The sequence below is a fragment of the Toxorhynchites rutilus genome, chromosome 3 (assembly GCF_029784135.1).
Source record: "Toxorhynchites rutilus septentrionalis strain SRP chromosome 3, ASM2978413v1, whole genome shotgun sequence".
Taxonomy (NCBI): domain Eukaryota; kingdom Metazoa; phylum Arthropoda; class Insecta; order Diptera; family Culicidae; genus Toxorhynchites; species Toxorhynchites rutilus.
In genome coordinates, this window is record NC_073746.1 from 314,900,018 (window position 1) to 314,921,815 (window position 21,798).

The 21,798-nt window shown below is 39.9% G+C and overlaps 2 protein-coding genes across 3 annotated transcripts; both read left to right on the forward strand.

Annotated features, from left to right (window-relative positions):
* The first annotated feature begins 81 nt into the window (after window positions 1–81).
* LOC129774459 (uncharacterized) lies at window positions 82–1,809 on the forward strand. The gene has a single exon (XM_055778199.1). The coding sequence runs from the start codon at window positions 82–84 to the stop codon at window positions 1,807–1,809; it is 1,728 nt and encodes a 575-aa protein (XP_055634174.1).
* A 1,199-nt stretch (window positions 1,810–3,008) lies between these two features.
* LOC129777562 (gustatory and odorant receptor 24) lies at window positions 3,009–5,428 on the forward strand. 2 transcript variants are annotated; one of them, XM_055783911.1, is made up of 6 exons: window positions 3,009–3,166; window positions 3,226–3,375; window positions 3,441–3,686; window positions 3,759–3,881; window positions 3,941–4,381; window positions 4,438–5,428. In XM_055783911.1, the coding sequence occupies exons 1-6, from the start codon at window positions 3,011–3,013 to the stop codon at window positions 4,537–4,539; spliced, it is 1,218 nt and encodes a 405-aa protein (XP_055639886.1). In that variant the 5' UTR covers window positions 3,009–3,010; the 3' UTR covers window positions 4,540–5,428. The 2 variants fall into 2 exon arrangements, with proteins under 2 accessions (XP_055639886.1, XP_055639885.1); XM_055783910.1 differs by having other exon boundaries at window positions 3,441–3,881.
* Window positions 5,429–21,798: the final 16,370 nt, after the last annotated feature.

Here is a 21,798-nt window from a genome sequence, read left to right on the forward strand (position 1 = left end):
CCCGATGCGATCCTCGTCGAGATACATTGTTTCTCAGATGCGTCCGAGAAGGCATATGGAGCATGTGTCTACATAAAGAGCATGGATTCGAGTGGAACTATTAGGGTCAGATTACTGTCGTCCAAATCAAGGATAGCTCCGATGAAAACCCAATCCATCCCGAGATTAGAGCTTTGTGGGGCACTTCTTGCGGTTTTACTGTTCGAGAAGATTCGTGATTCGACGAGAGTAGCAGCGCAAACGTTTTTCTGGACGGATTCGACGTGTGTCCTTCATTGGATAGCAGCTTCCCCATCCACTTGGAATGTTTTTGTCGCTAACAGGGTTTCGAAATTCCAAACAATATCAGTTGGCTGTCAGTGGAGACACGTGTCAGGAGCTGAGAATCCTGCGGACCTCATTTCCAGGGGTATATCTCCTGAGGACATCATTGAGAACAAGGTTTGGTGGCATGGACCAGCTTGGTTGGAGAAGGGCCCCGATTATTGGCCAACATTTCCAGAGAATTCTACGGTTGAAGAAGGTGAGGAAGAGAAGCGTCGTACAGTAGTAACCAACATTGCTTCTGGAATGGTGGAATTCAACGATTGGTATTTTGGGAAGTTTGGATCGTTCATTGTATTAATCCGGTGTACAGCTTATTGGCTGAGGTTGATGAAACTGCTTCGTGAACCAATAAATACTCGTAAGGACACGAGATTTCTTTCCGCAATCGAGTTGAAAGAGGCAGAAAGGCTGCTAATTTCAAGGGTGCAACAGGAATGTTTTCATCTAGAATGGATTTCATTGTCTAAAGGGGAAATGGTTCCCCGAAAATCTCCGCTTCGATGGTACAACCCATATATATCCGAGGACGGGTTGATAAGAGTTGGAGGACGACTGAAGCATTCAGCGGAATCCGAAGAAACGAAGCACCCAGTTGTTTTGCCAGCTAGGCATCATTTTACGCAAATCATTATAAGGTACTACCACGAGAAGCTGCTTCATGCAGGACCGCAACTACTATTAGGAGCTGTAAGACTCCGCTATTGGCCATTGGGCGGAAGGAATCTCGCTCGCTACATTGTGCATCACTGCCAGAGGTGTTTCCGAGCAAAGCCGTCTGCAATCCAACAATTTATGGGAGAGCTGCCATCAGCACGGGTCACCGTATCTCGTCCGTTCTCACGAACGGGCGTTGACTACTTTGGACCACTTTACCTAAGGGTAGCCCCACGACGACCAGCAGTGAAGGCCTATGGTGCAATCTTCGTTTGCATGTGTACGAAGGCGGTACACTTAGAGCTTGTAAATGACCTATCTACCGACCGATTTCTGCAAGCATTGCGGAGATTCATCTCAAGAAGAGGAATGTGCACGAATCTTTACTCCGACAATGGCACTAATTTCGTCGGAGCTCGAAATAAACTACGAGAATTCCTGATTTTATTGAAAAATAGTAGTCACCATAGTCGAGTTTCGAAGGAATGTGCCAATCAAGGGATTCGATGGCATTTTAATCCCCCCAGTGCGCCCCATTTCGGAGGTTTGTGGGAAGCCGCCGTACGATCTGCTAAAATCCACCTGCTTAAGGTTCTAGGCGAAAGTGTTGCGACTCCCGAGGATATGAGCACTCTACTCGTCCAAATAGAGGGGTGTCTCAATTCAAGGCCATTGACACAGATGTCTGAGGATCCAAACGACTTAGAGCCATTGACGCCTGCCCACTTCTTGATCGGAACTTCTCTGCAGGCGATCCCGGAAGAAAATATAGAAGCAGTTCCCAGTAATCGTTTGAACAAATGGCAGTTGATTCAAAAACGTCTATAGGATTTCTGGAAGAGATGGCGCAGAGACTATTTGGCACAGCTGCAAGGGAGAATGAAGCGATGGAAACCACCTGTGTATATCGCAGTTGGCAAGCTGGTGATCATTCAGGATGACAACCAGCCCCCTATGCGTTGGAAAATGGGGAGGATTGTTGAGGTTCACCCGGGGGACGATGGAGTTGTGCGAGTTGTGACGCTCAAAACTTCTTCAGGTATAATGAAGCGTCCGGTGGAAAAACTGTGCATGTTACCAATTGAGGATCGTGATAATTAAACCCATAGCTTCGAATCCCATTGCACCCCACTCCCTTTCCTGTCGAAGAGGTTTTTTATTTCAGACATTTCGGAAATTTCAGGGTGGGTGAGAATGTTGGAGAGTTATCATCCACCCAACACTACATCCCTGGATTGATGAAACCATAACCGCTCAGAGAACAACAGAAAACATAAGAGCTACAACGATATGGAAACAACAGCAATACAACAACGAGAGTGCGCTCGATCGAGAACGGCAGTGAGTGCCGTAAATGTGTGTGGTGTTTTGTTTTGGTTTTCGTCAAGTGGATAAAATAGGAAGAAAGGAGAGATAGATTGTAGAGTAGAAGAATAGATGTATAGTACCGTAGAATAGTCTGTTGAGTGTAGTTCGTCGATAATTCAAATTTGATTTTGCTGTAAAATAAATGTAAATAGTCCTGTAAATGAAAATATATGTTGTTTTGTGCTAATTCAAGTGCGTGATATTTATTGAACGTTTGAATTGTGTGATTTTATCGCACACCCAATACGAGTGTTCGTCCACCCACCGCCCGTTGGAATACGGCTTAATTGGAAGGATTCTGGGTGGAATTGAACACATAGCGATGGGCCGTTTGCCGTTGCGATGGTCATGGTTAAAATAGACCGTTGTCGTTCATCTATTCAACGTGATTTTCGGACCAATTTGTCAAACGCTGATGGCAGCCACCAACCTCAATGGATTTTGGAGGATTACAATTTCCCATATCGACAACGGTAGTTTCTCCTTCGAAAAGCAGTAGCGTAACTGGCAATAAATTATTAATTAACGGACTTGAATTCTGCAATAGTCTATAAAAACTTTCAAGAATAATTGATTTTCCATTTTGTTGACTGCTTAGCTCATCAAATCATCAAGCCGGACAAGTATCACGTATGCTTTTGGTGAAAGAGGTAGCGAAACAATGCAGCAGCAGACTCGAACTGTATTTTTGGACGTGAAGCCCATCGATGAGATGGCTCAATCCAGAAGATCCAACGAATTCCAAAACCGCATTGGATTCCCTTCGAGTTTACCGAGAGAGGCTTTTGGGGTGGAAAGTGACCGAAATATAGGAAGTGTAAGCATCATGATAGATATGGTTTGATTTATCTACCAGAATTATTTTTCCGCTCGCAGGATGTCATTTATGATACTTCTAAGCCGATATACTTCACTCTTCGCATGTTGGGTTTGTTTCCTTTCTCAAGATCCTCTAACGGATTTTTCGGTTTCGTTCTTGCGAGCTCCTCAATGGTGTACTGTATGCTATATTTCGTATTGCTAACGGTGAGTTGCCACGAAAGTGCTTATTCACGCGGATGTTCTTTAATAGCTACGAATCATCATTTCAGACTTACGTCGCTTACATTATGATCGAACGGATCAACATTGTTCGCACACTGGAAGGCCGCTTCGAAGAAGCGGTCATCGCTTATCTTTTCATCGTAAATATATCACCGATCATAATTATACCACTGATGTGGTACGAAACTAGGAAGGTCGTGATAATCCTGAACAACTGGACCGACTTCCAGGTTCTGTATCGTAAAACTGCCGGCCGGGAGCTGAATCTCATGCTTAAAACGAAAACATTACTGGTTACTATCTTGCTACCAATTATGTCCTGCGTCTCGGTAGCGATCACTCACATCACAATGGCGGATTTTCAGCTGCTTCAGGTCATCCCGTACTGCATACTGGATACCATCATTTATATGATGGGAGGCTATTGGTATATGGCCTGTGAAACTATCAGCACCACTGCAAACGAACTCGCGGTGGATTTCCAACGGGTATCGACGATAGTTTCAGATTGATTCAAATATCAACAGGAAATACATCTCTTTTGCAGGCTCTAAGACACGTTGGACCAGCTGCGATGGTGTCGGAGTATCGTGCTCTGTGGCTCCGTCTCAGCAAACTGTCACGTGGTACCGGCTTCGCCACGTGCTACACTTTTACCTTTATCTGCTTGTATTTATTCTTCATTATCACCCTCTCGATCTATGGTCTGATGTCTCAAATCTCCAATGGTTTCGGGATCAAGGATATAGGACTAGCGGTAACAGCTTTCTGCAGTACCGGGTTGCTGTTTTTTATCTGCGATGAGGCACACCATGCATCGTTCAACGTGAGGACCAATTTCCAGAAGAAGTTACTGATGGTCGAGCTGAGCTGGATGAATTCGGACGCCCAAACGGAGATCAATATGTTCCTGCACGCGACGGAAATGAATCCTTCCAGTATCAACCTGGGAGGCTTTTTCGACGTGAACAGAACGTTGTTCAAATCGGTATTGAGGGGCCCTTGAGAGATGATTTCAGTTTATAGAGGTATATTCTGTTGCAGCTCTTGGCAACAATGGTTACGTATCTGGTCGTGTTGCTGCAGTTCCAGATCAGCATCCCGGACGATTCAAGCGTGCTGCTGGCGAGAAATTCTACAGTTTGAATATAATGCTTGTTGCAGTTTTGGAAACATGGTATATCTTAGATTAGTTGGCTTATAAACAATACGAGGTCTGTTCAAAAAGTATCGCGGCTTCCGAATTTACGCGGGTTATGTATTTCCGATTCTAGATTTTTTCGTGGCATTATGTTGGTACTTATTACTCTCACTGATGCTGATAAGTACGGCTATTTTGAATGTTCAGTTAATTTTTGACAAATGCTTTTTTTACACGTGTTTTGGTTCATCTTCGATTTTTGCAAAAATGGATCAAAGAATCTGTATCAAATTTTGTGTGAAAAACAAAATTAAATGCGCGAACACATTCCGAATGTTGATTGTGACATCTGGGGAATCTACCTTAGAGCGAAACAAACGTTTATCGGAGTTCAAAAAAAATGTTCTCGGAGGGTCGAAAAGTTGTAAACGACGCAAAGCGTGCCAGAAGCCCGAGCACGTCAACAACTGAAATCGAATATGAGTAATCCGTGGGTATATAAAAATCATGATACTTTTAGAACAGGTCTTGTAAATAGAGTGGTCCATTCTATTCCATTCCATTAAGCATCTCCATAGCCATAGCCGATTTTTCTTCAGCACTACGAAGGGATTTCTCTAGAGATAGGCAATAGACAATAATCGAAGATGAACCAAAACACGTGTAAGAAAATCAGTTGTTAACTGAACATTCAAAATAGCCGAACTTGTCAGCGTAAGTGAGAGACATGAGTACCAACATAAAGCCACAAAAAATCTAGAATCTAACATACGTAACCCGCGTAAATTCGAGAGTCGCTATACTTTTTCAACATACCTCGTTCGTTACAGTCGAAAAAATACATTTAGAAAAAAAAATATTTATGAGTTAGCATTCACAGGGCATTGGACAAAATATTTGCAACTGATGTCAACCAATAAATAATCAACAAATTGAAATAGAATCATTTGCTGCAATCGACGGTTCAGTTGTCGCACTACTATGGAAGCAATCAAATGTCCCATGACTGCATGCACACTGATAGAGTTTTGTTGACTAGCATCAATCTGCTTTGATCAAAACAAGTGCTTTCGTTTTTCAATGCAGGACACGAAAAAAATCCGGACGCATTAAAACGCTGCTATTAGGGTATTTCTGAGAAATTTCATTCAAAACTAGCTGACCCAGCGAACTTCATACCGCCCAAAATTATTTTTTTGACATGAATTCTTCCGAACATTCACGTCTTCTAACCGAGTGAACGTTCGTGAGTTCAGTCGCAGAACTCTCCATTGATTGATCTTTACAATTTCCATTTACTATAAGTTTCCTATTACTTCTACCAAAACTCACCACTACAATGTAAATTTATTTTCAGACACAATTTTCGTCCAACATTTTTGGTTCACTAACAAATAAAATGTTCCTCCTTTACGTGGAATAAATGTTTAATACAGAAAAGTAAATTTTTATTTTCCACATGAGAATCATTTTCGCTTCACACTAAAGGAACACGAAGCTTAATTCCGCAAATGCGAAATCCAATTGAACTAACAACAATGTCATAGTGGAACTAATGAGAATATTTTTTTCAAACTTTCTCTCAAAGCTTTTCAAAAATTTCTGACGAATAGACGAACACAACAAACAGCTTAAATCGGACCATTTCTTCTTCGGGTTTTGCTGAATCTGAATCAAGCTAAGAGTGTATGGAATCACAGTAGGCATTGACTGTCTGGATAAGTTAATTTGTTTGCATCGCAGTTTCACGGAGTAAGGCTGAGGCGGCGGTGACACTGGATGCAGAAAAGTGGTCGTATGAATTGTATACAATAGTGAAAGTAAACAACCACATTGAGTTGTATTGGTGTGGTTACATTGCTTCCCTCTTGCTTCGTTCGAATTCGTCAGCTTTTATCGAACAAAATTGTTTGTTTCTATTCGTACAATCAAATTTTCGTGCGTACTCCGAGCCAATGCAACCTTACCTTAAGGTGACATTGGCTCGGAGTACGTACGAAAATTTGATTGTACAATAACTGACGAAGAGCAACAAACAATTTTGTTCGATAGAAGCTGGCGAGTTCGAACGAAGCAAGGAGGAAGCAATGTAACCACACCAATACAACTCAATGTGGTTGTTTACTTTCACTATTGCATACAATTCATACGACCACTTTTCCGCATCCAGTGTCACCGGCGACTAAAGGTGGAACCAGAATGCCGCGTTACATGTCGCGTCGCGGCAATTATGCTTTGACAGATCATTTTGAATATGTATGTTTCCATATAGTGACCCACAGTGATGCGGTGCGTCATTAGCATCGTTGTACTAAACTCTAACATTTGTTCTAAACTCCTTGCGTCGAATGTGCCAACGTGTTGTTTTTAAAAACAATGAAACTGATGCCGTGAACACAACAAAAACGAAATATTCCAACAATCTAAAATTCATTGAAAAATGGAGTTTGAAAAAAATCTCATCGAATTGGTGAAAACAAACGAGTGCCTCTGATCGAAGGGACATCGGCTGTATAAAAACAGCCACTTACAGGAAAAGATTTGGACTGATATAGCAAATTCATTGAAACAAGAAGGTAGGTTGCAGTTAATTTTTTTTTTGTTCATTAGGACATCTTGTGTTATTTGTTTTATGCGTTTATTGTATAGTAGAAGTGATGAAAGGAAGAAGGAAGAGCCTCCGTGATAAATATGTTCGCGAAATGATTGCGCTATCATAAGATTCAAGATCATGGTCAGCACCGCCTGCAGTTCCATCATGGTCATATTTTGCAGCATTAAAGTTTTTGAAATCAAATATCCGCAAAAGGATGTAAATTATAACATGACACTCAACGGTTTCAATAACGTAAATTTTTATTGTAGAACTGCCAGCAACTATAACCCTGAATTTTTTTTATTCCATCTTCGATTGTTGTGGAAATGATTCCGGCGAAACATCCCGTGAACTGAATACCGAGGATGACCGCTAAACTCTACGGAAAAAGAACAAGCAGCAGCACACTGCTGTTGATCACCGCATCATGAAGTTTATGGATAAGGTGGAAACAATTTGTGCAGCTGAACTTATTAGACATAATTCCTTCCTTTGCGAACTGATGGAGAAGATGCCGATATCGATTGCTAGATCGCTGGAGGCTGCGTTCTTAAACAGATGTCACACCGTTCTTCAATTGCACGAGACTGTTGAACTCTCTGATTCCTAAAATGTTTAAAGTTATAACCAATGAGAATGCGAGAATCAAATAAGAACGTTATATTATCAATTTTTGAATTATTTTATTCATTGGACAATTAATTGAATTATCTTTAACATAATCAGCATGTGTGTCACGCAGCTGATAAGAAGCTCTACTAGAATTGTTTCCTTTTTGAATTTCTGCCGCTGGCAAATCAACAAGAGGTGTAAGTTGAGAACGCCATTCTCTTAAATTCACAGGTCCTTCACGACCCTCTGCACCGATAAAGTTGTGAAGCACCGTTGCCGCTTTCACAACTTTTTCAGCATTTTCAGAAAACAATTCTATTGTTTTTCCCAAAATTCTCCAATGTGCAACCAAGATGCCGAATGAGTTTTCGATGGTTCTTCTGGCACGAGAAAATCGATTACTGAAGTTTTCATGAATAACCGAAAGATGTGTACCTGGATAAGGACGCATAAGGTTGGCCTTTAGAGGAAAAGCTGCGTCACCAACAATGTAATGTGGAAATATTATATTGGAAGCAGGTAAGATAGAAGGACCAGGCCAACTGACTTCGTTTCTAAGAAAGCGTTTTACGAAATCGGAGCTGGCAAACACCCCTCCGTCGCTGATTCCACCATATGCACTAACATCAATGAAACGGAAATTATAATTGGCATTAACACAATTGAATGAAAACTTTTATAATTATAATACAAGGAACCCGAGTTTGGAGGACATTGTATAGCGACGTGCTTTCCATCGATTGCTCCACTAGAGTTGGAAAGGTTCCATATTTCGAAATATTCTTCGCCAATTCTTTTCCAATCTTCAGCTCGTGGCATTGGCAGTGGCGTCAAGTGGAGCTTTCGTACCCGGGGCGGAAGAGTCGATTTACACCCCATAGTCTCCTTTTAGCTCGATACACTTGACCCAGCGATGCTTCAACTTCTTTAATCCATCTGAAAAATACGTTTTCTCGAGGTCTGCAAAGTAGGCCTCCGTGGCAGCGATGACCTCCTCATTTAATTTAAATTTCTGCCGGCGAGTGACTTTTTCAAGTTTGGCAACAAAAAAAGTCGCACGGGGCCAAATCTGGAGAATACAGTGGATGGAACAGCAGTTTCTAGTGCAATTCGACCAATTTGGCCGTGGTGACGGCGGAATTTCCATTTTTTTTCCATTTTTTCCATTTTTCTAAAATTCGCGGACACGAAAGACACATTTATTGCACCCTAAAAACGCCACATGCCAAATTTAGTTCCATTTGCTTGATTAGTTTTCGAGTTATGCAGCAATATGTGTCTCATTTGTATGGCAACTCCTCTTGGAGAGGAGTAGGAGTGTCGAACCACTAGAGAAACCATAGTCTCAAACTATCATAAGAAGCTTCCCCGGGTCCATCGAGAGAAGCGACGAAAAATGAATCATACGTCAAGAAAGTGAAGAAGAGGACTAAATTAAGAAGTTGTAAGGCACAGATTGCGCCGGATGGGAATGCAGAACCAAATTTTGAGAAAAGAAAGCGCTCGAGGACACTTCACGAAAATTTGTTCAAAAAAAGTCACAGGAGGGTTGAGTCCGCGACACGACCGTATAGTTGAGGTAGGATTTCGTTAAACTCTCTGTTGCATGATGTATTTGAATATGTTTGAAGAATTGCCTCGTTAAACTCTTTGATAATCATTTTCCATTTTCACTTCAAACCCAACGGAACACGATGCTATATGCCTCAATGCGAATTTCAATTGGTTTAACAACAACTAATACAATATGTAGAAATTGATTTTTCGAATATTGCTTCACTTTTCCAATTTTTCTCGCAACATGAATTTTCCTTGGGTGAAAATGAACACAACAAAACAGACAGCTTACACCGGACGATCCGTTCTCGAGTGGGAACATTCATCGGTTTTTATTTATGAAAATTGAAATAAATCATTTCATATTCCAAGTCATTTTAACACAACCGCTACCATATACAATTTTACATTTACTTCATAATACCCCTGTTATAGAAGCTCGCTTCCTTATTGGCAAAAAACTCGGATAGCCAATTTCCACAGACCTCTTTTGTGGCTAACTTCTGACTACCTAGCTCGTTCGCCATGGACAAAAACAGGTGGTAGTCACTTGGTGCAAGGTCCGGACTATACGGCGGATGCAAAAGAACCTCCCATCCGAGCTCCCGGAGCTTCTGGCGCGTCACCAAAGAAGTGTGTGGCCTGGCGTTGTCCTGATGGAAGACAATGTGGCCTCTGTTTATCAAAGATGGCCTCTTCTTCATGAGTGCTACCTTCAAGCGGTCCAGTTGTTGGCAGTACAGGTCCGAATTGAGCGCTTGGCCATAGGGAAGCAGCTCATAATTGATTATTCCTTGACAATCCCACCAAACACACAGCAGAACCTTCCTGGCCGTTAATGAGGGCTTGGCCATCGTCTGAGCCGTTTCAGTGGGCTTCGACCACGACCGTTTGCGCTTCACGTTGTCGTAAGTGACCCACTTTTCATCGCCAGTCACCATCCGCTTCAGAAACGGGTCGATTTTGTTGCGATTCAGCAGCGATTCACATGCGTCGATACGGTCAAAGATGTTTTTTTTTGCGTGAACGTGTGTGGCACCCATACATCGAGCTTCTTTGTGAATCCAAGCTTCTTCAAATGGTTAATAACGGTTTGTGACTTATCCCCAGCTCTTGGCCGATGCTACGGCTGCTAATATGCCGGTCTTTCTCGGCTAATTCAGCGATTTTGTCGCAATTATCGACGACAGGCCTTCCGGAGCGTGGCGCATCTTCGACGACCTCTACACCAGAACGAAAACGTTGAAACCATCGTTGTGCGGTGGAAATGGAAACTGTATCGGGTCCATAAACTGCACAAATTTTATTGGCAGCTTGAGATGCATTTTTGCCTTTGTCATAGTAGTACTGTAAAATATGTCGGATTTTCTCTTTATTTTGCTCCATATTTGCGACACTATAACTCACGAACGACTTAACCAAACAAAACACTGTCAAGGACTATATTATAGCGCGAGTTAACGATTGAACCCTAGACACAACCAGCCCATCGTCAGCATAATCGCGTATCGCATGAGAAGCGATATGAGCCGCCGCAGATAAACAAACATCATTTCTGCTGAGTGGACAACCACCGCGGGACTGTCATCAGTTAGTTTACATATAACCTGGAGAGATGAAATTAAATAGTCTTAACTTCATCACCGACAAGTGCAGTCGAACTTTTATTCTTAAAAAGAAAACCCTAGAAAATATTTAACTGGCGCCCGAATAGGGACCTCGCCAGTGTGGGAAGAGTAGAAGGTTTTGTGTTGTGAATTCGTAAAAAAGTGAAGAAATCAAATTCAACAATTAGGTTCAACGAGCCTTCATCACGAAACCGAAGCGGAACCAGGACACCGAGTTTGTTAAACTCAATCGCTATTAGGACCCCGAGTAGCAGCCCATCAAGGACGGCAAAAGGATTTACCCCGACGTAGCTGCCTGATTTTCCCCCCACCAAGCGAGGTTAGCGAGGAATCAACACAAAAAGTCCAACTCTTGTTTCGACATGTTGGCATTTATACTGTTACTGACGCAAATCTCTGGACCTGGCATGGCACAAACGATTTCGGTACATAAGGCAGACAACCTACCTCTTTTCATATACGACAAAGGATACGGCCGAATACAAATCAACTATCATTACTACATCCATCATTTTAAATTAGAGCCGTTCAAAGTTCACGTAAAAGATCTAAAGTCGAAATTCAATGAAATAGAAGCAAATCAGTTTACTAATCTTATACTAGATAAATTCAATGAGTTAGATACAAACATAAAAAATCTTTTGCCAATAAAGAGAAGAAAACGATGGAATCAATTAGGAACAGCATGGAAATACCTAGCCCCGATGCTAACGATCTCAAGATTATCAATAGTTCTATCAACGGCCTTATCAACAATAACAATGAGCAGGTTAGAATCAACAGAGAAATTTCACTACAAATGAAAGAAGCCGTGTTTAAAACAAAAGAATCTATTCAACTGCTTAATCTTGAGTCATCTGAATTGTATTCTGTAAACATACTCTTGAACTTAAAATTCCTGAATGACAAATTAAATCAAATTTTACAAACAATAACGCTAGCAAAAGTAGGGATGCTTAATGAACAAGTACTGAGCCAGAATGAAATAGAGTTAATTATTGAAGATCTAAGTAAAGAAAATGTAACTGTTTGGAACACCGCTGAAGCATTAACTTATGTCACTACATCTATTGTAACCAACGAACATGAAATAGCACTTTTACTCAAACTACCAAAGCTAGACCCGAGAATCTTCAGAAAAATCTTCATTCTACCAACATGGTTCAATCGTCAACAAATCCACATCTTCAACCATAATTATCTTAATCATGAAGACCAGTACTATATTGTGAGCAGCCTGCAGCCAAGAATTTTCGATGCCAAAGACATTACACCTGACTCAACAGTATGCGTACCATACCTGCTTAACGGAAAACCAGCAAAATGCGATTATCTAGCCAACCCAGCGGAAGAAATCATTTCAATTGACAGCCAACATCTCATCACGAATGTGTTAGACAATTTCACCCTGCACACCAACTTTGGCTTATCCGAGAGGAACCTGTCGGGTACTTACCTGATTTCATTCAACAACTGTGAGGTAACAGTTAACAACCAAACGTTTTCAAACTATAACCGGAACATAACTGGAGAACCTATTCATTTGCCGATGTATGGCATACCTATAGAAAAACAACGTATTGTTGTTAATCTGAGCTTACATCTTTTGCATAATCTGCACCTAGAGACAAGAAAAGAGATGGAAGAAATCCGTTTAAACGCCACTAGTATACAATGGCCACATTGGACAATTTTTGGAGGACTATCATTTACTCCCATTGTCATAAGCATTATTTTCTTTTTGTTCATTTCCCGCCATAGAAGATCAGAAGTCAAAATCCAGATGAATCACCAAAAGCAGGCCCCAGATGAAGCAAAGAGATTCCAAATATTACCATTAAGTGAAATTCTTCGTATGGAACCTCACACTTAAAGGGGGAGAAGTTAACGATTGAACCCTAGACACAACCAGCCCATCGTCAGCATAATCGCGTATCGCATGAGAAGCGATATGAGCCGCCGCAGATAAACAAACATCATTTCTGCTGAGTGGACAACCACCGCGGGACTGTCATCAGTTAGTTTACATATAGCCTGGAGAGATGAAATAAAATAGTCTTAACTTCATCACCGACAAGTGCAGTCGAACTTTTATTCTTAAAAAGAAAACCCTAGAAAATATTTAACTCGCGCAAAAATAGCTTTCCAGCAAGCTATAGTATGACTCGATACAATGAATACAACTAGAACTACGCGCTTACAACGACACCTCGCGGAAATACCGCAGGACTTTTTTGACAGCCTAATGTTTGCAATGCCGATTTCCCCAGGCACCTTGCGGATTATCCGCGAAAACGAATTCTATAGTAATTCTTTAGAGCTTCCCGAAATTTGTCAGTGAGTGGTAGGCTCATGCTCTTTTGTTTTGGTCATGGCTTTAACATTATCTGATAATCTGTACCCGACCTCACAGATTGTTAGTTTAATTATTTCTATATTAAGTTTTTATGCTGAAGTATCTTTTTCTCGCGTTTGCACCTCATCTTCAGTCCTTTATTGTGTTATTCGTTGAAACACACTTAACGGAAATATCTGATCCAAACGGATTTAAGGTGGTTGAATATACAATGTTGAATTGCTTGTCCAGATCTGCGCATACTTGAGAAGTATCTATGTACATTTCGAACTCGTTGAGTTTTAAACAAATATCTTATGATATAAGTGGAGATAATTGGTTTCTAGCTGTAGAAGTTCATGGTTCTGAGATGTCTGGAGTCTAAGCTGGAATTTACCATTCGCCTAGCAGTAGTGACAAAGACTTTTTAGTATTTTTAGAAGATGTATGGTTACAAAATATTCTGTTGCATGAAGAAAACCGAATTGTAATAACTGGCGATTTTAACATTGATTGGACAGACCATACAAAATCCGCTGAGTTGAAGGCAATCACCCAAGCCACCGGATTCAAACAAAGAGTTACTGATCACACCAGAGTTACAAGAACCACTTCTACTACCATTGATCTATTTTTTTACAAATTTTGATGTTGTGATCGAGACTATTATTGACAGCAAAATTTCGGATCATGAAACAATTGGTATGGTTTTAGATCGTTTTGACGTAGATGTTTCTGCGATAAAACAAAGAAAAACGCATGAATGTTGGAGTAACTATTCGAAAAGCACATTACAATCTATTTTACGGAACAAACTAATTCACATTGGAGAACAAACCTCTCTCCATGAGGCTGCCAAAAATCTAGAAGAAGCACTTTGCTCTTCAGTGAAGTCGTTAGTGACTAATAGAATGTCTGACATTGGAAATATTGGAAACAAGCCTTGGTATAATGTTAAATTGGCTTCCATGAAACGAAAACGGGATCAATATCTGATAATAACGAAACGTACTAAAAGCATTGATAACTGGAACACGTACAAGATATGGAGAAATATTTATGTGCGTGAATCAAAGAATTTGAAAAATAAATTTGTCCAAAATGAAGTTAGTTTAATTCAACATGATCCAAAGAAGCTGTGGAAGAAAATTAAAAGTTAATGCAATCTGGGCGGCAGTAATGGCATAGACATTGTTTTTGATAATGGTACGGTCAATGACACCGAAACAGCAGAGAAACTGAATAAATATTTTACGTAAGTGTACAAGAAATCCACAGAAGCATTGTTTCTCCATCGAGACAACTTAATTTTACTTTCCCTAGCCTGTCTTCCCAGTTGAGATGCTTCAGAGCCATTGACATGGAAGCACTGAGGAAGTTGGTGATGGATTTAAGAAACTGTGCAGGAGTTGAAGATGTCAGCAAATAAGTGTTGATAGATGCTTTTGATATTATCAAGGAGCATCTTCTTTACATAGTAAATGAATCAATTTTCTGGGCGAATGTCCGCATAGGGGGAAAAATTCTATCGTCATACCTATTCCTAAAATCCCAAATTCGTCTAAGCCAGAAGATCGTAAACCAGTTAACATGTTACCAATGTACGAGAAAATTCTAGAAATCGTAGTTAAAGAACAGCTCTTGGAGCATATAACTAGAAACGGGATTTTGGTTGATGAACAATCTGGATTCAGGAAACACCATTCGTGTGAAACGGCTCTGAATTTGTTATTATTGAAATGGAAGCAAGCTATCGAGAAAAAGAAAGTTGTTCTTGCCGTCTTTATTGATTTAAAAAGAGCATTCGAAACAATTGATCGTCAAAAATTAATAGATTTGCTTTCCAGTTTGTAGTAGGATCTGCATTAAATTGCTTTGAGAGTTACCTCTCTCTAGACCGCGAGTAATCGGTTTTCTACACCATTAACATTGGAATTAAGGAAAAATGTTTATATATACTTGTAACAATACTGTCAGGAGTTTGGCTTCTTTTAAACTTATGTAACTGAGCCTGTAAAAATAAACGATTTAATAAAAAAAAAGAGTTACCTCTAGGGGCGAATACAGATCACTAGGTATAGAGACTGTAAATCTTCGGCGGAACCAGTTGGTTTGGGTGTCCCTCAAGGAAGTGTTCTGGGGCCATTATTGTTCTTGCTGTACATAAATGATATTAAACAGGTGTTAAGCTATAGCGACGTGAACTTGTTTGCTGATGACACAGTAATATTCGTTGTGGCAGATACTTTGGAAGATTGTTACACAAAAATGAACCATGAACTGCAATATCTAGATGACTGGTTGAAGTGGAAGAAGCTAAAATTAAACATTAATAAAACTAAGTACATGGTTGTATCGACACGTGTTGTTGAAAGTAAACTTTTAATATAACTATTGATGGACAATCAGTGGAGAGGGCGTCATCAATAAAATATCTTGGTGTTATTTTAGATGAAACACTACACTTTAATGAACACATAAACTACACAATAAAGAAAGCAGCTCAAAAATACGGAGTGCTTTGTAGAATAAATCGATTTCTGACCTTTGAAAGTAAAATGACGATCTATGCGCTTGATTTTAAAATGTAATCGGCGAACTCCACGGAGATTTATGTTAGAATGCCTCAATGGATGTCAATAGGTCAGAGAATAAAATATTGTACGCTTACGTTTATATTTAAAATGACGAATGGAATGACACCGAATTATTTACAGAATACTATAGCATATGGAAGAGATATACACCAATACAATACAAGACAAGCAAGTGACCTCAGAACTACGAACTTCCGGATGTCTTGCACCCAAAACTCATTTTTTTTATAAAGGGTACCGATTGTATAATACACTGCCCCGTGAAGCAAAAATAACAACAAACCTCAGAATATTCCGAAATATTTGTAAGGAGTTTTTAAAGAATGATTTGGAATTGTGACCTGTTCGATAGTCAGTGTTATTGTGTAAATTGACGAAGTGATGACGGATAGAATCTTACTTCTGTATTTGTTTGTGCATGTGTTTTTGTTTTTTTTTGTCTGACTAAAATAAATTTTTTTTTATATCTGTATTATAGAGATTTTCAACTCATTTGGCTGGTTCGTCACATTTTACTTCCATTTTTGGAAGAATGTCGGGAGTGAGAATTGAACTCGCGACCTGTAGCGTGAGAGGCATGGATGTTACCACTACGCCAGATCGCCTCCACTGACTAAAATAATGACGGTATTTAGTTTACTTTTAGTTTTTTTTTAGTTATTAGTTAATCGGAAAATATTGTGAAGTCTACAAAAGTTTCAGCATCGCGCGCGTTGACAGACATAGAGAATTGAGATTGAACAAATGCAAAAGAAAATTAACTTCCAAGAGTAATGAACTTCATTTAGAAGGGTCCAATGTGAAAATTGAAATGAAGCTGGGGATAGCCAAACCTGAATACTCGTAAACTCTTCTGTGTAGTAGAAGGTTACAACGAGATTTTTCAAGGTTGTGGCAGATCTGATTGCAGATTCCGATAAACACGTTTGTCCCTAAATTATGTAGAACCTGAAGCGTCAGTAAAATTCATTTGAAGGGTCTTATGAAGAAGCTGGGATAATGGGGATAGCCCAACCGGAATACTCGTAAACTTATCTGTTAAGTAAATGGTTATAACGAGATTTTTCTGGGTTGTGGCAGATCTGATTGCGAGTATACAGTATACATGTTTGGGCCTGAAGTATTGGCTAGAATTAGGCTCGGGTTTGCTTAGCTGTCTGGGCTTGATAACGATCGCATTAGCAGACCGTTATCGGGAATTTAATAAAGCGGGAAGACCCTTGTAAATTCACGGCTGATAAGGACATAGGTATTGGGTTCAATTCCCGATCGGTCAAGGATTTTTTCGGGTTGGAAATTTTCTTGACATGTCATGGATGAAATGCGCTCACGCAATGCCTCAAAACTCAAATTCCACCAAACAGTGCCCGTTCAAACAAAGTGTACGTGTAAGGTTTTTTACGTGTTCAATCTTTACTTGTCATTATGCGAAACCTTTTAGAGCGTGGTTTGGGATTATTTGAGGATTACATCTAACTTACGCTCTTTACAAAAGCTTACGATTAGAGCTCAAATGTATCAGGATGACACATTTTTCTTTCCCGATCAAAATTATGCCGTCATAACCATTAGCGCAACAATAGCGTATCAACATCAACGCCATGATCGATACTGCTGACATGATTATCGTGTTATGACATAATTTGTTTTCCAATAAATTAGTTTACAACGATCTAACCGAGCTGTAAACAACTGTTTTTACAAGCTGGCCAGACTCGGCCAAGGTGCGAACCAAACCGTTGTGCGAGCCTTCTGGGATATTACACAGTAGCACTCCACGATACATGCATGCCACCGGTTCGTAAAACCTGACGGAGACGAACCATGTCCCCAACATGTTGCAATAGGCTCGAATTATTATTTAAATAAATTTGATTACGAACGACGTGACAGCATGGTAGACTGGTTATTTTTTATATCTAAATTAGTCGAGCAGGTAGCAGCAAATAGAGGTTAAGGTTTTACACATAACGCACATCAAAAGGTGAGCCGCCCGCTACCGATAATTTATTTCGACTACGTTTGTTTACATTTTATTTTTTTTTAATGAAAAGAGGGATGACAGACGATCTTGACCGTCAAGTGTTGTGCGGGAGCCACTCGAAAGAGGAGGTGTCTCGACGAAGCATCAACAAGATAAATGGCGCCTCGAGGGAAGAAGGTCGCACATATTTTATGCTGCGGTTTTAGGCATATCAATTTTTGGCGCTCCAGCGGCTTAAGAATTTATCTGCTTCACCTTCGCGTGCTATGTACTCAACCTGGGACGTTTATTCCAGGGTTCGACATTGAGGAAAGAACATATTGGATGGCATTTCTTCAACCCGTCACAACGCATGCAAATCATTTCATAAGGTTAATCGTTACCCGATCGATGCAATGAAATGTACGACGATCCTTGATGGGTAGTGAGCATTAAATTAAACTCATTCGACGGAGTTACTCAGTGTCGTGGTGCCATCGCAAGATATGGTAACATCATGAGATGACTTTTCCATCTGTTCTGTCTGAGATATGTACCCCATAAATTCACTACATGTGTAAATTGCTCACGAAAGTATCTTCATCGCCATCGCTCCCTCCCTAACCCCGGCAAAGGTCATTGGAAAGCCTTCGAGCGTTGGTTGCGTTGTGATTATCGCATTTCAGGAATCAACATTCAGCAAATACTCTTGTTTTTGTTTTCGTTATAATTTACTGCCTGTGAGATGAGCGGATTGTAATTGCTGGTCGCAACTTGATCGAGTTCGTTAATTATCATCGCTGCGGAAATGAGACAATTTTCAACGAAATTTATGCTTTCTGATAATAGGGACTAGACGTCTGTGGTTCATAACTAGAACTACATATTAATGATAATGTTACCTTTGATTGCATTGGGCACATCTTGGCATCTCACATCCTGCGAAATGTTGTGAAATCTTGCATCCAGCCAGCAGCAACAGAAATACGACAGTATAGAACATTCATATAGGGGAATGCCCGGAAAGACGGACACCCCTGTTTAATTGATAAATTACACTTTTATTTCAAATTTGCGGGGCAAAGGTGCGCATCTAACTGTTGTCGTCCAATAACTCTTGAAATAAAAGCTAATAAAATTCAGTTTGCTTACCAAATTGTAACTATATATGTTACCTTCGAAACGTAGTACAAGCATTTCTCGAGTTTTGTTTGTAGTTAGACAAAAACCACTGTACGGGACAACAGTGCGCACTTATTGAATTGTACTTCTAAGGTAACTTGTAACAAAAATAAATGCTTTATCATTACCAGCAAAAGAAACATGATTACCAGAGTGTGCAGACACTATCCAGTGGGGAGGAGGCGGTGCAGTATGATGTTTTATGGGTGCAGATGAGTGGGAGTTATGATCGAACATACCACGTGGAAATTTTTGGTAGAGAAGAGACTGACAATATAAGATATCTGAAAATGCCCAACATTTGAAACAAAATTCTTTTTTTATTAAAAAACTAGCTGGTCCGGCGAACTTCGTACCACCCACAATTGATATATTGATATAAATCATTTCGGACACTCAAGTTCCCACAGGAATTATTTCTATAATAATAATACATAATCTATACTCGCGGTATATAATTTCTTTTTTGACATATAAACTTGATGCAAACTAAGACGCAGCAATCCTGATACTGACTGTTTAAATCCGTTGCTCCGTTCTTGGGTTAAATCGTGATCCTGTGATCCAATCTCTTCCTGCCAGTTCTGCAACTTGGTTGAATTCGTGCTGGAGTTTGTTGGCCTCCGCAAAATCAAACGCAATACGACGTAAATCTTTGAGAGTCATACCATAGAAAGCTTGGTCCAGTACTCTGCAGTAATCCGCCAGATCCTCAGACTACTCACTCGTACATACTTGTCTGATCCGCCCTAGGTGCTAGCTGGCACATCTCAGCAGAAGTACAAATGTCAATGAAAGAAGATTCAAATCATAAATCACTCACTGATATGAGCCTCTTCCTCAGAGCTGATTCAGAAATATCGAGGTCCGCGGCAATCCGACGCTTCGAGACTCCCTTCCGGAGCCTCTGTTGAGCCATTCGAGCATGTCTGGAGTGGATTTCTTCAAATCAGTTTTCTTCATGTGGGTCCCGTTAAAAATTTGGTTGAAAACATTTTATAATGTTCTTTCAGAGCAAAACTCTGGTGCGTACTTTTGCCCCACATCCACGGTGCACTTTTGCCTAACAAGCAATGTTTGAACTAATCGAATTTAAAAAAAAATCTCTTGAACTTTTTAACAAAACCGAATAAGCACTATCATTTACTATAGAATGAAAGTTTCCTTGACAGTGTAGCTTCGACCTTTCCAGTTATTTTGGGTAAATTAATCATCATCTCCAAAACTGAAAAAATTACTTGAAAAAATTGGTAACCTCATAACTTTTTGCCACTCTCATGAAATGTATCTTGTTTATATGTGTGAGCTTCTGGTGTAATAATGTATCAAACGAATACACTATTGTCGAAATTTTATGCTCGTTTGCTTCAAAAAGGCCAATGTGCACTTTTGCCCCGTGCGCACCTTTACCCCGCACTACTCTACTGTGTACATCAAGTTGGCTTTCTGCTAAAATTGTAAATAAAAATAAAAAAAAGTAATCTACAAAAAGCAGCTCGATGTCAATTTTCGTCTGCAAAAAAATGTTCTCATTGTTATCGAGTAATTTCTTGGGGTATTTTTCGTTACGTGAATGTTTTACGAAGTGATTCTCTTCCAGTTTATGGAATCAGCGGTGAAGTTTTCTCATTTATACTTCGGAAATATTGATGAAAATAAAATACCAATCAAGTGGGGTAAGACGGACACTGCACCGAAGGGAAAAACCTAGGGACCGACGCGGGGCTCAACGTGTTAAACAAATCGTCCAACGCTGCTCTAGTTTGTTGTTCCCTTCTGAATAATATGAATTTTTTTAGGCTTTCGTTTCTGCAATCACTGGCAAATAATGAATCGTAAAGCATTATGAGAATATAAATTTATTATTTTAAATATCAGGATGAGTTCATTTGCTTATATCATGCCGTCCGGGAACAAACGCGTCGCGAATCTATTCTGCACGTACGTAATGAAAATCTGGACTATCCTTTCATGAGTCGGATGAACTGTTCAACTGCCCAAAACTTCACTTATTTCACGTCCTGTTACAACTTAAAAAATCGACAGGGAATCAGGAAATCTAAGAAAAAGCACAGGCATCCCACTCGAAAGTGATTGCTCTTTTCAAACGGACCCCGAAAACCCCGGAAATGAATGGGTGGTTTGAGAAATGTTGAGACACAAGTTGTATCGAACCGTAATGCGAAGTAATATCTGGAAGCAAAGGAACGCTCAAGGATGGTCCACAAGAATTTGCTGATGAAATACGGTTGCGTCGTTATGGATGATGAAACGTACTGCAAGGCTGTTGTTTCCGGAAAAACTACAGGACAATAAATTCAATACATACCTCGTTAGATATGCAAATGCCCAGGAAAATACGAAAAAGAATGGTCAAATTCTATTAATAGCTGCATATTAAAAAATGAACCTTTCGTAACTCCTGCAACAACAAACCAGGATTCGTTTTAAAAAGGAGTTTCTTCTGAAGATGTTAACTTTTTCTGGCTTGAGTTTATATGCTTTTTTGACCCGTCCTGGCTATCTGTCACTATTAATGTTGTGGTCAACAAATGAGCATTACTCTTTACAGCAATTTTATTCATTTGATTGCTTGAAGCTAAAATTAATTGGCAATAAATATTGGTTACGGGAAAGAATTCAACCGTACAATATACGTATTCGATTGTGAATTCTTCAGTTCCTTGTTTTGATCAGGTTGTTCTGTACAAATCATTTTTTCAATTTAGGATATCTAATTGTGGTAAATAATTCACTGGTTTTCTAACCTTCCCGTAGTTCAATCGCTTTGCTC